General features: G+C 35.8%; 1 protein-coding gene across 3 annotated transcripts in view; it reads left to right on the plus strand.

Moving 5' to 3' along the window:
* ANKIB1 (ankyrin repeat and IBR domain containing 1) overlaps positions 1 to 15285 on the plus strand; it is a 154416-nt gene that overhangs the window by 90638 nt on the left and 48493 nt on the right. For all 3 annotated transcript variants that reach the window (XM_012551293.3, XM_023505116.2, XM_031940003.1), the window contains 2 exons: positions 9058 to 9202; positions 13826 to 13992. In XM_012551293.3, the coding sequence (XP_012406747.1) occupies positions 9058 to 9202; positions 13826 to 13992 (312 nt within the window). The remainder of the gene's footprint in view (positions 1 to 9057; positions 9203 to 13825; positions 13993 to 15285) is intronic.

Here is a 15285-nt window from a genome sequence, read left to right on the forward strand (position 1 = left end):
TTAGAAAAATTCAAAACAAATACAGAAATTTTTGAATTCTACGAAGTTTTTGATAAATAATGCAATTTCTAGGGCAGCTAGGTGGAGCAGTGGATAGAGCACCAGCCTTGCAGTCAAGAGGATCTGAGTTCAAATCTGTCTTCAGACACTTAACACTTCCTAGCTGTGTGACCCTGGGCAAGTCACTTGACCCTAATTGCCTCAGCAAAAAAAAAAATGGAATTTCAGACTGGTATTCTTTAATTTAGTATAATTTTTATTTTTATTTTTTTTAAAGTTTTAAACAATGTAAGTTATTGTGTGTGTGTGTATGTGTGTGTGTGTAGAGTATGTCTTTCTTTACGACTGGTATGTAAGAAAACTAGAGATACAAAAAACATAATTTCAGTATTGAGTTTATAAAGATTCCCCAAATTATTCTTTTAAATTGTTGGCTAAATTCCCCCTTTAATATTTGATCGATTTACAACCTTTCTTGATAAAAGAAATGTATATGTGTGTGCATCTACCAGTAAGTATAATAGTTGATATAGAGGGAAAAGTCCTAATTGTACTTACAGAATTTATCATCTACAAGCTAGATAACTAAGATTTAGTTGTATAACCTTTCATTAAAACATTGGTCTAACTTGTTGCTTGAAACAAAAGGGCTAATTGTTATAAATCCTACTTGGAATGCTATAGGCGGAAAAATCCTATTTGTATAGATACAACCATACCTTAGACTGTTCAAAAATAAGGACTGTGCTGAGTGCTGAGGATGCAAAAAAGGCAAAAATATGGTCCTGAACTCAAGAAATTCATATTTTAAAGGGAAAGGCAGAATGTACACAAGTATGTACACACAAAATGTATACAAAGTAGATAGGTTATCTCATTGTAAAGGCAGTGGAAAGGAGGGAAGAGGGACCTACAACACTTTCTATAATAACACGTGAACTGAGCTCCTTATTGAATAAGTTTTTATTCAAAAATAATGGTTTCCTTTTGTATGACAAATAGAGATTTGTAAGTTGCATTACAGTATTATATTACTTTTGTTATTCACAAGCCTGTAACGTAGATATTGTAGATGTTTTTATCACTATTTTATACATGAGGAAACTTGAAACAGAGAGGTTCAAGCCACCTGCTCATGGCACTTAGCTATTGAATTTCACCTTGGGTCGTCTTGATTTCTGGGACCTGTACTCTTTCTAGTGGCTTATTTCAAGACTTAGGAGCTCAATATATTATATTGTATATATAGTATATATTTGATATATATACAGCATATATTTCATGTGTACATACTTGTGTGTACATTTTGTCTTCCCCTTTACAATAAGAATTTCTTGAGTTCAGGACCATATTTTGCCTTTTTTGTATCCTCAGTGCTCAGCACAGTGTTTAGTTAAAAAACAAAAAACTTACTGCTTTTGACTGTTAATTAAGCATCAGCAAAGGGAGATATATTTGAATTTGGTATCATTGAAGTCCTCAATTCAGATCCTGTATTGGATACTTATAGGATTCTTATTGGCTGTGTGACCCTGAGCATATCATTTTAACTTATCTGCCACTGTATTTTTTCAGAATTAGCTAAACCACTCACAATTAATCATCATACAGCATTACTGTTTCTGTGTACAATGAATTATCTCCTGACTGAACTTACTTCACTTTGCAATAGTTCATATAAGTCTTCTCAAGTTTTCCTGAATCATGTCAGATCTACGGATTAGGGAAGAATTTAGGAACAAACAAGAGAGAGAGCATTACTTTCCTTTCCCTTTCCTGCTGTTGCAATTGGGATTAATTAATTTGCCCAGGGTCACACAGCTAGGAAGTATTAAAAGTGTCTGAGGCTGGATTTGAACTCAGGTTCTCCTGACTCCGAAGTCAGTGCTCCATCCAGTGTTCCAGTTACTTGCCCTGGCCTTATTTTGCAAATAGGGAACTAAATTGGATTCATAAGAATATGAGTCATTCACTAATTGGTAAATGGTCAAAGGGCATGAAGTTTTCAGACAAAACAATCAAATTGTGGTATATGATTGGGATGGAATACTATTTTACTCATCATTAGCAGAATGGTTTCAGTAAAACCTGAGAAGACTTGTATTGTAATGCCAGAGAAACTGAGCAAGACAGAGGTTAGAGACCAATTCAATAGTTTATTAAATGGAGAGAGACACTGAAACCAGATGGATCTTGGTTCCAGGGCTGGACGAGACTATCATCTCAAAGAATCCAGCCCAGAGTACTGGGACAGCAAGCTTTTTTATAGTATAACAAGAACAGTGACATAATGGGGGAGGTACCTAGTGGGGATAACCTAATGGTGGGGGAGACCCCTAGGATGACACAATGGAGGGAGGTTACTGATATTCTAATGACATCTAAAATGGATCAACCTTTATCCTGTGAAACATTAAGAATCAATGTCTATAACCTTAAAGATATAAAATCTTCATCTCATCAACCATTTAAGAGGGAATGATTATAGCCTGGGGTTTTGGGGTTTAGAGCAACTGAGGTAGACCTTTATCTCATCAAACATTAAGAGAAAAAGGTTATAACCTGAGGCAGAATAACTAGGACAATTGGATAAACTGGGTCACGACATTAAAAGGTTACTTTGGCACAACAGTATGAACTGATGCCAGTTGAAGTGAGCAGACCCAGGAAATCATCATACAGAATAACAGCAGAATGTAGGATGATTAACTGTGACTTAACTATTCTGAAGCAATACAATGATTCAAGAAATTTGGAAGGACTTAAGAGGAATGCTCTCTTGTTCCAGAGAAAGACCTTATGGTGTCTGCATGTAAATCAAAGCATATTTTTTAAAAAATTATTTTTCCTTTTGTTTATTTTTTTGTCTGGGTTTTGTTTTGTGATGACTAGTATGTATATATGTTTTGCATGACTGCACATGTGTATGCTATATTGAAGTGATTGCTTTCCTTAATTAAGAAGGGGGGGAATAAGAGGGAAAAAACTTAGAACTCAAATTATTTAAAAAGAATATTAAAAATTGTTTTTACCTTGACTTTAAAAAACATTAAGGGGGAAAATGTGGAAACTGGAGAAAATTGAAAGATTGTTCTAAATGATCAGAAAGATAAAATATAAGATGGGACTAATAAGTGGACTAAAATAACTTCTATTCTACAGTATAGAGTATCAAAGATTTAAGTAAGGATTGTCCAAAAAGGAATGAGCTATCCTTCTCAGTGTATCAACTTGAGACTCATAAATTTAACTATGGAATGGCTTTTAAACCTTAACTACACCAACTGACCTCATTTTACAAATGAGAAAATCAAGACCCAGAGAGGGAGAAAGCGTTTTGCACCAGGTTACAAACGACAATAATATAATGTAATGCCAGAGAAACTGAGCAAGATAGAAATTAGAGAATATTTAATAATTTATTAAATGGAGAAATATTCTGGGATCAAATGGATCCATGATTTGGATTCAGGGCTGGATGAGACTATCGTCTCCACGAATCCAGCAAACAATGTGAGTTCTCAAAGACATCTCTGCAAGTAGCTCAGACTCTGGTAGACTGAAGCAAAGGATGCAGTGGGGAGAGCCACTGGAGATGAGATGACATAGTCCGGGGGGGGGGGGGGGGGGGCGGGGGCGGCCGGGGGGGGGGGGGGGGGGGGGGGGGGGGGGGGGGGGGTGGGGAGTGGGGGGAGCGTGGCACCTGGGAGATAGGGAGAGGCATCTTGATAAGACAGTATCTGATATTCTGATAGCTTAGGATGGGGAGAGGCATTCTGATATTCTAAAACATAAGATCTTTTATCTTTATCAAGTATTGTGATAAAAAGGGAGGGAGGTTTTTCTGGACTGAGCTTTGACTAAAGCAGAGAAACTGAGTCAGCACTTGGTCAGGGTAATTAGAGAGACTGAGAACTGTGGCATAACAATAAGTCTTGCTTTATCCCTCCTTGAGATCTTTAAGTAGATGTAGGATAATAACTTTTTAAGGATGTTATTGAATATTTCCTATTTTTGTGTTTATTGGACAATAATTGCATGCAGATGGCATTCTGTGTGTATTCTTAACCTCTTAGACTCCTCCTGAGTCTTAGAAACATTTTGTTGTCTCTAAAAATCATTAAAAGAATAAAACGTGCTAGTAACTTGTCAACATCTTTTTTTTTTTTTTTTTGTCACTTTTTCTTTTCTAAGGTCACACCATTGGTAGTTCCTGTACCCAAACCTGTATTTTTTTCATTCCCAACTTAGTATTCTTCCCATGCTCCAGTATAGTTGTAGTTGTGTGATTCAGAAATGGTGAGGGGTCACCATTTAATTAAAAAAAAAAAAAACAAAAAAAAGCTGGAGAGGTCTCTAGAAGCAAAGCAAAGTTTATTATACATTCTCACTAGAAGGGCTTCCCACCCATCCAGCAGACATTCAAAGGGAGGAAGCCCCATTGGGGGCAGGGTCAGCACTTTTAATCCCTAACGGAAATACCCCCTCCCACCACTGACCCTCATCCTTATCGGCTGAGGATCTTACATTCTAAACTCGGGAACTACCCAAGAAATTGAACTTGACCAATAAGTACATAGTTGCCCATATTTGACTGAAATAGGGAGATACTGCTGTCATGGGAGGATTGCAGGAAGGGGACTTAGATATGCCCTTGACTCAATCTTCAAAGTCTTTCAGGCCTACTCAAACTCTGAAGTAAATGAAGCCTTACTCAATTTTCACAACTGTTTTGAAAGATCTCACCTCATCTCGTTCATAGTCATATTCTTGACCCAGTTTGATTTTTTTTATGTTTTGTATGTAAGAACAATCTTTTAAAATGTTAGAATGCTATTTTTAGTTGTTCTGGTATATTTGCTCCCATTCTACAGTAAAAATAATTCATGATAAACTTAATTTAACAATCATACAGAGAATGAATGAGAGAATAGGAAAAAGGTGAGCTTTTTAAATAGTTTTTTGTTCATAAATGTAGTGGGTTTGGTTTTTAACATTTTGGCAGGCTAGTTGTAGTTACATCAGCTTGACTTAAAGAGGTCTTTTTCATTGACATTCTTAAGTCATAACTTTTATATTTTATATATAGATATGTTAAGTCATGATTTTATATTTCATACTTGCTTTTTCTTTTTTCAGAATAACCACAATTATAATCTTTGAAAAAATTTCATTTTTATAAAAGTCTTAGGGTCATTCCTTCCGAACTAGAAGAACCATTAGAGAAGATCAGTTAAGCCTCCTCTTTTTAGAGTAGAGGGAACTTGGATCCAGAAATTTTAAATAAGTTTTCTAAGACTATCCAGGTAATAAATAATAGTCAGGATTTGAACCTAGGTCCTTTGATTTCAAATCCAGTGTTTTTCTTTACACTGTTTCTATTTATTTGACTTCTCATCTGGGATTAGCATCACTTATGTTTATTATTTATGGTGTTTGTCTTAACCTGTCTTAACCTTAAATATTTACCTGTAATGAAAGGATTCATTTCACAGTGCTATCTGGTAGTTGTTATGATTTCTGTATTAACTGAAGTCTAAAAAAGCAGTGAATGCTTTGAGGCAGATTTCTTCAAAAATCGCCAGCTTGTAAACTCTAGAAACTGGTTTTCTTCCCTTGTTGAGATTTTCAATAATTCAGAGTAACTTGGACATAGAAAAGTAGCAGATCTGAACCAGAGTTTTAAGTCTATATCTTAAAGAAACAGAAGGAGCCTATGAATAGTGTTATCTTCTGTAAGAGCAATGGACCCCTTGCCTTATAAATCTCTGCCAGCAGAGAATCAGCATCAGGCCACACAAGAGGGCCCTAATGGCATTCAATATCTCTTCTTCAGTTGAAACTTCAATCTGAGGTACATAATCAATGTTTTCAGCATAGATTGATGACAGTCTCTTCAGAACACTATGAAAGTGTTGAAACAATTTCTCCAGGATCATGTTTATCTCTGATCAGTGTGGTTTCTTCAACGTTGAGTAGTTGAGATGCACCAGAGAGCTTTGGTCCATAAATAGTGCTTTGTATCATTGTTATCAGTGTAAAACTGAATCTCATCTGCCTTATTACTTAGATATGTCTATGTATCTCTAAGCTTTCTTTACACTTTACTTTTGATGGAGTTAAATGTTACCTTCTTAGAGACTAACCCAACTTCCTGCTAGTAAACCCTAGTAGAATTCTCGGGTTTGTTTATATGTTTTTCCCCCCTTCAGCAGAAATCCGTTCTGAATTTCCTTATCATCTTTGTCAAACCAATCCTCAAGTTTGTGAGTGTTCTGGCCAAGATGAGTAAATGCAGTGTTGTACACCAAACCTCTGAAACACTCTTTTTTGCTCTTCTTTTGCCAACTCTGTGCTGACTCAGCTTTCCCTCCAGCTTAGCAAGAAACTATGCATGAAGAAGCACTTTAATATGTTGATGATGAAGTGCTCTCAACTTATGACATTGTCTTGCCTTGAAGTCTCTGTTTTTTGTTTAGGGTGAAAAAGTTAAGTCCAGCACTTTCCACCATACATCTTCTTTATCTTATATCCTTCATGTTTCTCCTCTTTACCATGATGTAATCTGTTAAATAGCAATAAGATGTATACTTAACATTTTGTGTTTGTATGAATGTTGGTGATGAGGTCATATGATACACACATATTCCATAGAAAATGACGGTTGCTGTTTCCTCTCAGACTCTCTTCCATCTTTAATCATCTGTGTGTACTCTTGCATTAAAATCATTTAGAACTGTAAGATTGTCTTTTGGCACATTGATGATAAGGGTCTCTAGGTCTTCATAAAATTTTTCTTTGGTTTATTATGTGGGAGAATATATATTGATGATGATGATATGGCACCTTCCTGCAAGTGGTAATTATATTATATTGTCATAAGTTTGTTATTTGCTCTTTTTGGGTGGTGTACAAGCTTATTGAATAGATTAGTTTGATTACAAAACTTTCATCAGCTACACAGAGTTCCTCATCATAGCAGCCATTCCAGAAAAGTGTGTATCCACCTCCCATTTCAGTAAGCTGGCCATCTTTCACAAGCCTTGTTTCACTCAGGAATGCTACTTGAATGTAGTATCTGCCAAGTTCTCTCATAAGAACTGTTCTTTCAAGTCTGTTGGATTTCATGTGTGCTCACATTCCATGTACCAGTAGTGTGTGGAATTTCAGAGACGGGGATGCATTTGAGACTGAATCACCTGTCTGATACTTTTTTTGGCCTGACAAAAAGAGCAAGAAAAGAGATCCTTCATCAACCAGAACCACACCATCCATATGTGGAACCATTGCTTATGACTAATAGAGAAATTTGAATGCTATGGATAAGTTCACTTAACCTTTTCAATATATTTTCCAGGGATATCTACATAGATAATGAGGTTTGCATATACATTGTCACAGCTAGCTCAGGATTTGGGAGACTCCATAAGAAAGGAAAATGAGAGAGAAGAAATATTAGATGCCTCTCCAACTGAAGATGTACAAATCTACTGTACTGACTTCACTGTTGTATGCCTGTGAAACCTGCATAATCTACCAGTGCCATGCCAGAAAATTGATCTGCTTCCATTTGAATTCTTATATAGATTCTGAAGATCACCTGGCAGGAAGGTACTGAACACTGAAATCCTTTCTCAAGTTGAATTGCCGAGTATTTAAACTGCTGCAGAGAGCTCAATTCCAATGAGCTGGCCATATGATCCATATGTCAAAGTTAAAAGACTTTTTTTTCCAGAGAACTCACCCAAGACCAGTGCTCACAAAGAAGTCAGAAGAAATTGTACTAGGACTTTATCAGAGTCACTCTGAAGAACTTTATTATCAGTTATGAAAAATGAGAGATCCTGGCACAGGACTGTCCAACATGATGTGCCTACTTCAAATAAGGCTCTGTGAGCAAAGCAGAGTTACCACAGTACCAAAGTGCTCAGATATAGAGACATCTCCATCCCCAAAGTTCAAATGGACTATTTGTACTCAGCCTATGGTAGAGCCTTCCAAGCTCATAATAAATTGATCAGCCACGATCGAACGGACTGTACTCTGACCCAACATCATGATGTTATTGGTTCTCTTTGAGTATAGAGTGATGAACAATCTGAATAGCATGCAAGTCATAACCCACCATAAAAATGATTTATTTAGTTCTGCTTTGTCCAGAATCAAAATATTGTGGCAATAGATTTTTTTAGGTGATGTGTTTTGCCTAGCATAAAGAGGCACAAGATCTTAATATATGCAAGACTACAAAGCCCTCTGCTTAACTTTATTGAGCTTAGCCATTGTTATACATTTATACAGGGGGAAAGCAAAGAATGTTTATCTTACCTAAATTCATGTAGTTCTTCCTGAGGTACAAACCCTAGTAGAAAAGTAGTCAAGCAGTAAACATTTATCAAGCATCTTTAATGTGCCAAGCACTGTTCTGAATGCTGACACATTTTAGAGAAACGGCAAGGATACTGGTTCCTCTGTACATACTCCATTGCCACTATACACAATTAGAAAATGCTTCCTTGAATGCAAACTCTTATTCCAACTAAGAAGCATTGAAATCAGGGTTTTCTATCTTCCACAATCCCTTGAGACATATTACTAGGTTTTGGAAGTAGCTGGGAGAATTTAAATGAATATTTTTAAAAGGACAAATCAGTAAAGAATTTGGATTACCTCTCAGTTTTCTATTATATTTACCTCTATTCCCTTTATTTATTAAAGGTATTTATTTGGAAGTTGAATTAATATATCTTCAATCCAAGTATAATGTAATTCTTTAAAATTATATTTTAAATGGCAACTTTTTTTTTATAAAAATGGAAAGAATACTAAAGTATAGAATAGTAGAATATGTAATCATTTTTAATTGTATTTCACTTAATATTCTGCAATTTATATATCATAATTTTTTTTTATGCCTTCCACTGTTACATCATTGTTTACAATAAAGAAAAATTGATAGTATGTGCCTCCCAAAGAAACATGGTTATAAAACTAGATTCAAAATTACTTTCAGTCCTTTCTTATGTTTTCTAACAATTTAATTCAAAACTTTGATAGGTTTTTGAATCTGAAAATTCAAGAAGGTGAAGCCCATAACATTTTCTGTCCAGCCTATGATTGTTTCCAGCTGGTACCAGTGGATGTCATCGAAAGTGTGGTTTCCAAAGAGATGGACAAGCGATACCTACAATTTGATATTAAGGTAAATTAATTTAATTTCTACACACACACACACACACACACACACTCCTGGCCCTCAAGGAGCTTATAAGCTAATGCATGAGCATGTGCACAAACATGCCATCAGAGGCATTTGGCAGTGGGGCTTGGATTTTTGTACAAAATGAAAGCCTACAGAACTGCTGCTGACAAGTAGAATTCCCTGGAAGGTTGGGAGCCCCTTTGCTCCCAGTTGGGAGCTCCCTTAGCACTCTTACAAGGTGCTAAGTCACTGAAATTGATAGAGATAATAATTATCTAATTTAGCATGATACTTAACATTTCTCTAGTTCACTAATATACTTAATACTTATTAGAGTTCCACAAGATTCACATCTTTAAGAGAGCATATATAAGGAACCCACTAAAGGACAAGCTTACTAAGAGACAGGTCCATTCTCGGAGGCGGAGACAGATTCATTCCATCTTCCACCTTTGTGCTGGCTGGAGGCTGAAGCTGGCAGAGGCAAAGGATTAGCGGCAGGAACTCTTGGATTCAAGGAGAGAGATAGGCCTCTAAGAAAGCTAACCGGGCCCAAGGAAGGAGACAATAAAGGATTTGGACTTTAACTCCTGGCTGCATTTGGGGTATTTTCTGAAGTGAAACTAAGGCTGCCTCCAAAAGCCCCCCGAGAAACCTGCTCACAGAGACATTATATTTTAGAGAAGAACATTACACCCCTTTATAAGGAAGGGTTTAGGGAGAAGTTTAGTACTTCATTCTCTTGCCTTCCAGTTAAAGGGGAGAGGCAACTGAGGATGACCTGAGAAGATGTAGAGATCAAAGCCTAAATCGTATTGGGGAGCAGCTTCTCTTTGGGTGGAGCATGCTGTTCCTTGGAATCAAACTGAGATGAGCTACTAATGGAAAATAGAGTCAAAGTCAAGCTGAAAGTGATCTCAGGCATGTAATGCAACCCCCTCCATACTTGACCAACAATCCTCTTATGCTTTCTGTGACCTTGGTGAAGAGAATCCATAGCGTCCTGATATCCTGTTCCTCTTTCCTATAGCTCCAGTAGGTACACATACTCAGTTCTCTGAAGCAGTCAATCTTGAGGTTTTTCACTTTCATGTATGACACCTTAAGCTCATCACAATCCTTCTTACAATGAATATCCTGAACTAACACAGGACTCCTGACATGGTCACTCTGCCTAGTTCTGGACACGATTCGTTTTTTCACACAATTCACGATTAGTATCTATTATGGCTATAATATCATACTGTTGGTCTCATCATCTTGGTTTTTTTTAAATCCATTACTTGACCAAATTCCTTGTAGTTTCCATAGCAGTGACTCAGTCAACAAGCATTCATTAAGTACCTCCTATATATTAGGTACTGTCCTTAAGTCATTTATATTCTGTCAAGTGAAATGACACTTATGTACTAAAGTAGATTCAAAACATATAAAAGGAATTTTTGTGGTGGGGAAGGAATTTTAGCCATGCTTTGAAGTAAGGGATTTTGATTCTAGGCATGGAGGGCAACATATTAAAAGGTTCAGAGCTTGGAGGTAGAGAGGTATTATGTGTAAGAGTCCCTTTTTGGCTGGACAATCAGATCCATAAAAGGGGATGATGTGGGCTAAGTCTGGAAAGTCAAATGGTGAAGGGTTTTAAATGGCTAACAGAGGAATTTGTTTTTGAACCTAGAGGTATAATGGAGGCTACTGGAGCTTTTTCAACTGTGTGGTCTTGTGAGCAAACCTAGAATTTACAAGTGTCACTTGGTCAGTAGTGTGGAAGATTCATGTGGAGAAGAGAAACTAGATCTATGATATAATTAGTGTGGATACCCTGAGAAGATCACAACCTATCCATTTTCTCTTTCTAATCAACTTCTTAGTCATTTATTATGTATGTCACATATGACCAGTCACATATGAATGAAATAATCTTTATCTGTGATATTACTAAAGGATGTGGCATTAACATAAAGAAATAAATACATTAAAAAGTAAAATCAAGTGTGAAAATTACCCATGCTTTGAAAGATCACTAAAAACTGATTACAGCAACTTTTTAAAAATGATAATTTATTGTTATAGATGCTTTCTCTGGTTAGTTTTTTTTAATAGAAGGAATGAGCACTATTTTCAGAAATTTGAACAAATTATGTCAGTTATTTGTGGAAATATATCTTATAAATATATTCAACATATAGTTTGCACCTAATACCTGTCTAATGTGCTGGAGGGAGGCATGGGACAGGTTTGAAGAAGTGAATTCAGAGTTTAGTTCCTTCCCTCAAGCAGCTTGTAATTTATTTCATTTTATTTATTTATTTATTTTTTTTAAAATTTTTTTCCCCAAACCTACTTTTCCTCTTTTCTAATTGCTTATATTTTTAAAACAATTTTTGGGAACCCATCATTTTACAATCCCTCGGGTCTTCCTATTTGGTGTCCTTATCTCATTGGGTAAATTTTTAATTTTTTTAAATTAATAGCTTTTGGTTTTTTGTGTCATATAAATCTACCTCATTATACTTTCTCCTCCCAAAGAATTATTATTTTTTTTTTTTTTTAAATAGCCTTTTATTTACAGGATATATACATGGGTAACTTTACAGGATTAACAATTGCCAAACCTCTTGTTCCAATTTTTCACCTCTTACCCCCCCCCCACCCCCTCCCCTAGATGGCAGGATGACCAGTAGATGTTAAATATATTAAAATATAACTTAGATACACAATAAGTATACATGACCAAAACATTATTTTGCTGTACAAAAAGAATCAGACTCTGAATTATTGTACAATTAGCTTGTGAAGGAAAACAAAAATGCATGTGAAGCAGCTTGTAATTTACTCCAGTAATAGGTAGGAACAGAATTATGACTTGAAGAAAGTCAAAGGTGTTAGGATGTGGAATGGAATTAAGAGTAAATTCTTACTCTGGGGAATGTATTCACCTATGAAAGATGGTGAAAGAATCATATATGGCTGAACATGTGTGCAATTTGACTAGGAGAGATGTAATGAAATAAGATTAGAAAGATAAGCAAGAATCATATTACAGAATGCTTTGACTGTTAAATAGAGAAATCCTTATTTAGTTCTGAGGGCCCTAGGGATCACTAAAGATTTTTGAGAAGTTTAGTCAGGGACTTGTTGAGATGAAATAATTGTAATAACCTACTTAACATGGATACACAACTTTTTTTCTGCAGTATTTTGATATATATGAGTAGGATCATAGAACAATAGAGTAACCTGGGCCTAAGATTTGACAGGGCATTACTGGGAATAGGACTAGGTGGCAAGGGATTTGTGTGAGGATAGAGCAAGTCAACCATAGAATCAGAGAGCAACAAGTAGGTATAGAAGGCAATCTGAGAGACGTTGAAAGATAGATGATGATGGTTAGAAGAATTTCAGAATTCTTGATCACAAAGGTAGAATTGTTACTATTGATAATTGAAGCAGGGATCTGATCTTCCCTTTATGCTGCCAAAGCAGATTGAAAACAGAGGTGATAGAATTGTGGAGATAAGATCAAAGATGGTAGTGAAGATTCTCTGAGAGACATTAATATCATGTATATTAACGTCTCCAAGTATGAAGGCAAGGGCAGAAGTGAAAAGAAAAGAATAAGAGCCACATACTGAAATTTGAGAAATGAAAAACTTATAATTGCAATAAAAAACAGGAAGGAGTTTATTGGCAGAGGAACATTTGGAAATTTGAGTGAAGTGCATGTCAAGTCAACAAACCTTTATAGAGTTCCTCTACATGCTAGGAGCTGTGCTGAATACTGGGCATAGAAAGAAAGGCAAAAACAGCCCCTGCCTTCAGAGAGCTTAGTCTAATAGAAGAGATAACATTCAAGTAACCTATTACAAACAAGATATCATATTGGAGAGATTAGAGATAATCTTTGCTACTACTAGTGGAGATTCATTTTTCCAGCAGTCTGCCAGTTTTGTTAGTCATTAGGCAATGATCTCACTTGTATTGTGTTAATCAGTGGTTATAGAGATAGCTCCAAGCTAACTTTTCCTGCCATCCTTATCACTGAAGCAAAAGGGCCTGCCCAGGCTTGAGGGCTATCTTTGGACTTTCTTTGTTTAGACTAGAAAATTTTTTATCCTGTGACCAGCCTTCTGGGCCTGGGCTCTGTGTACTGGACAAGGCTCATTGTGTCCCTGGGGAGGAGAGCACTGTTATCATCCCTTGAGACTAGGGACTCAGCTGGAGCAATGGGAGTCTGACCTCCTTTTTGCTTGGATATAAAAATACAATTAGTTGGGCAATAATGATAACAGTTAAAGTGTTCTTTATATTAAATTTATGAGATCAGCTTTATTTAAGCAAGCAATCACATTAAACTATATCTTAAATATAGTTTATGTTTATCATTACCTGGTCTCTTGGTAAAAGAAATAATTTTATATTTAAATGATAAACCATAGTAGTGAAGTTGATTATAATTTTTTCCTTTTAAAAAAATATCTGGCAGTGTTATTTCAATTTTATTTCAAACATCTGGCTTTGTGTCGTTCGACAGCCTTTATCACAAAAGCACATACATACATGTAAAGATTTAGAGTTGATTCTTACAAATTAAAATGATTTTCTGTGTTATTTTCTTTCACTCAGGCCTTTGTTGAAAATAATCCTGCAATTAAATGGTGTCCTACACCAGGCTGTGAGAGGGCTGTCAGACTAACAAAGCAGGGGTCAAATACATCTGGTTCTGACTCGCTCAGCTTCCCATTGCTGAGTGCTCCTGCTGTTGATTGTGGAAAAGGACATCTCTTCTGCTGGTTAGTAGAATATATTAGTCTGTTAATATACAAAAATATAGATTTTAATAAAATTTTGTCTAGCCATCACATTCTAATACTTGGATTAAGCTCTTAACATTTTATATTTATGAATTTTTTTAAATATTAAGTTTAATAAATATTTGAACTGAAAACAAAAAAAAGAAGGAATATTTTATGTTTATCAAAATTATCTTTAAAATATGTATCATGGATAAAGATTTTACCAACTACATAATCTCAAAAAAAAGTATTAATTGATGGTGATTACAGATTATAATCCTAGACCTTACTATATTTGTTTCTCTGCTATCAGATTCCAGAAAGGACATTGAAATTATATGAAGAACTCTAGACTTGCTCTTACTGCTTCTGCTCCTTTCTAGAATACACTGGGGTTGTATTAATGGACCCCAGATGCATTACACTCAGCTTTAGTTACAATCTAGAAATTGATTAGATTTCTATACCCAGTAGGTATGAAAAAGGAACCAGCTTTTTACAAGTTATATCACCATCTTCATAACTTAGAGGTGTATTTCGAGCAGCCATCTAACCAGTGTATATAGCATTAAGTGTCCAGATAAGGAGATTCATGAAAGAGATGATACTGTTGCCTCCTCATATGTTGCCAAGTCAGATACAGGCTAGGGTAAAATAATAGCAGTGAGGAATTAGATTTTTTTGTTATGATTTTTGCAACCATCAGAGATGGTTTTGGTTTGGTGATGGAGAGTGAATTGGGGGATTGCAAAATGACATGAGAAGACAGTAGTAGTGAGGTGTTACATTTTTTATAATTACCAATTGAGTTGTGCATATGAGCTAAGGTCTGGGCCAGAATGAAGACAAAAATGTGTCTCTACTTAAATTCAGTAAGCATGAATTTGCTGTGATATGTATGTAACTTAAAAGCCCATACGGAATGCATAGGAAAAATAAAGGATTGAAGAGGCTTAAGGAGAATACTGTGAGAAAAATTAAGAGACTGGAAAAGAGATAAGTCTGGAGAGAATCAAGGAGAAAAAAAACATAAGCTTGTCATTTTTATAGTTCCTTCCCATTTTGTCTGACTCTGACTCATTTGTGGTTTTCTCAGAAGAGCCACTGTAGCGGTTTGCCATGTCTTCTCTAGCTTATTTTATAGATGAGGAAACCGAGGCAGGTACTTTCCCAGTGGCCAGATTTGAAGTCAGGAAAGTCTTCTCGTCTCCAGGTCCAGCCCTCTACACACCTGGCGCCCCCTGGCTGCCATAAAGAATGAAATATTTTAACTTTTCACCTCAGAACAAA

The sequence above is a fragment of the Sarcophilus harrisii genome, chromosome 5 (genome assembly GCF_902635505.1).
Source record: "Sarcophilus harrisii chromosome 5, mSarHar1.11, whole genome shotgun sequence".
Taxonomy (NCBI): Eukaryota; Metazoa; Chordata; class Mammalia; order Dasyuromorphia; family Dasyuridae; genus Sarcophilus; species Sarcophilus harrisii.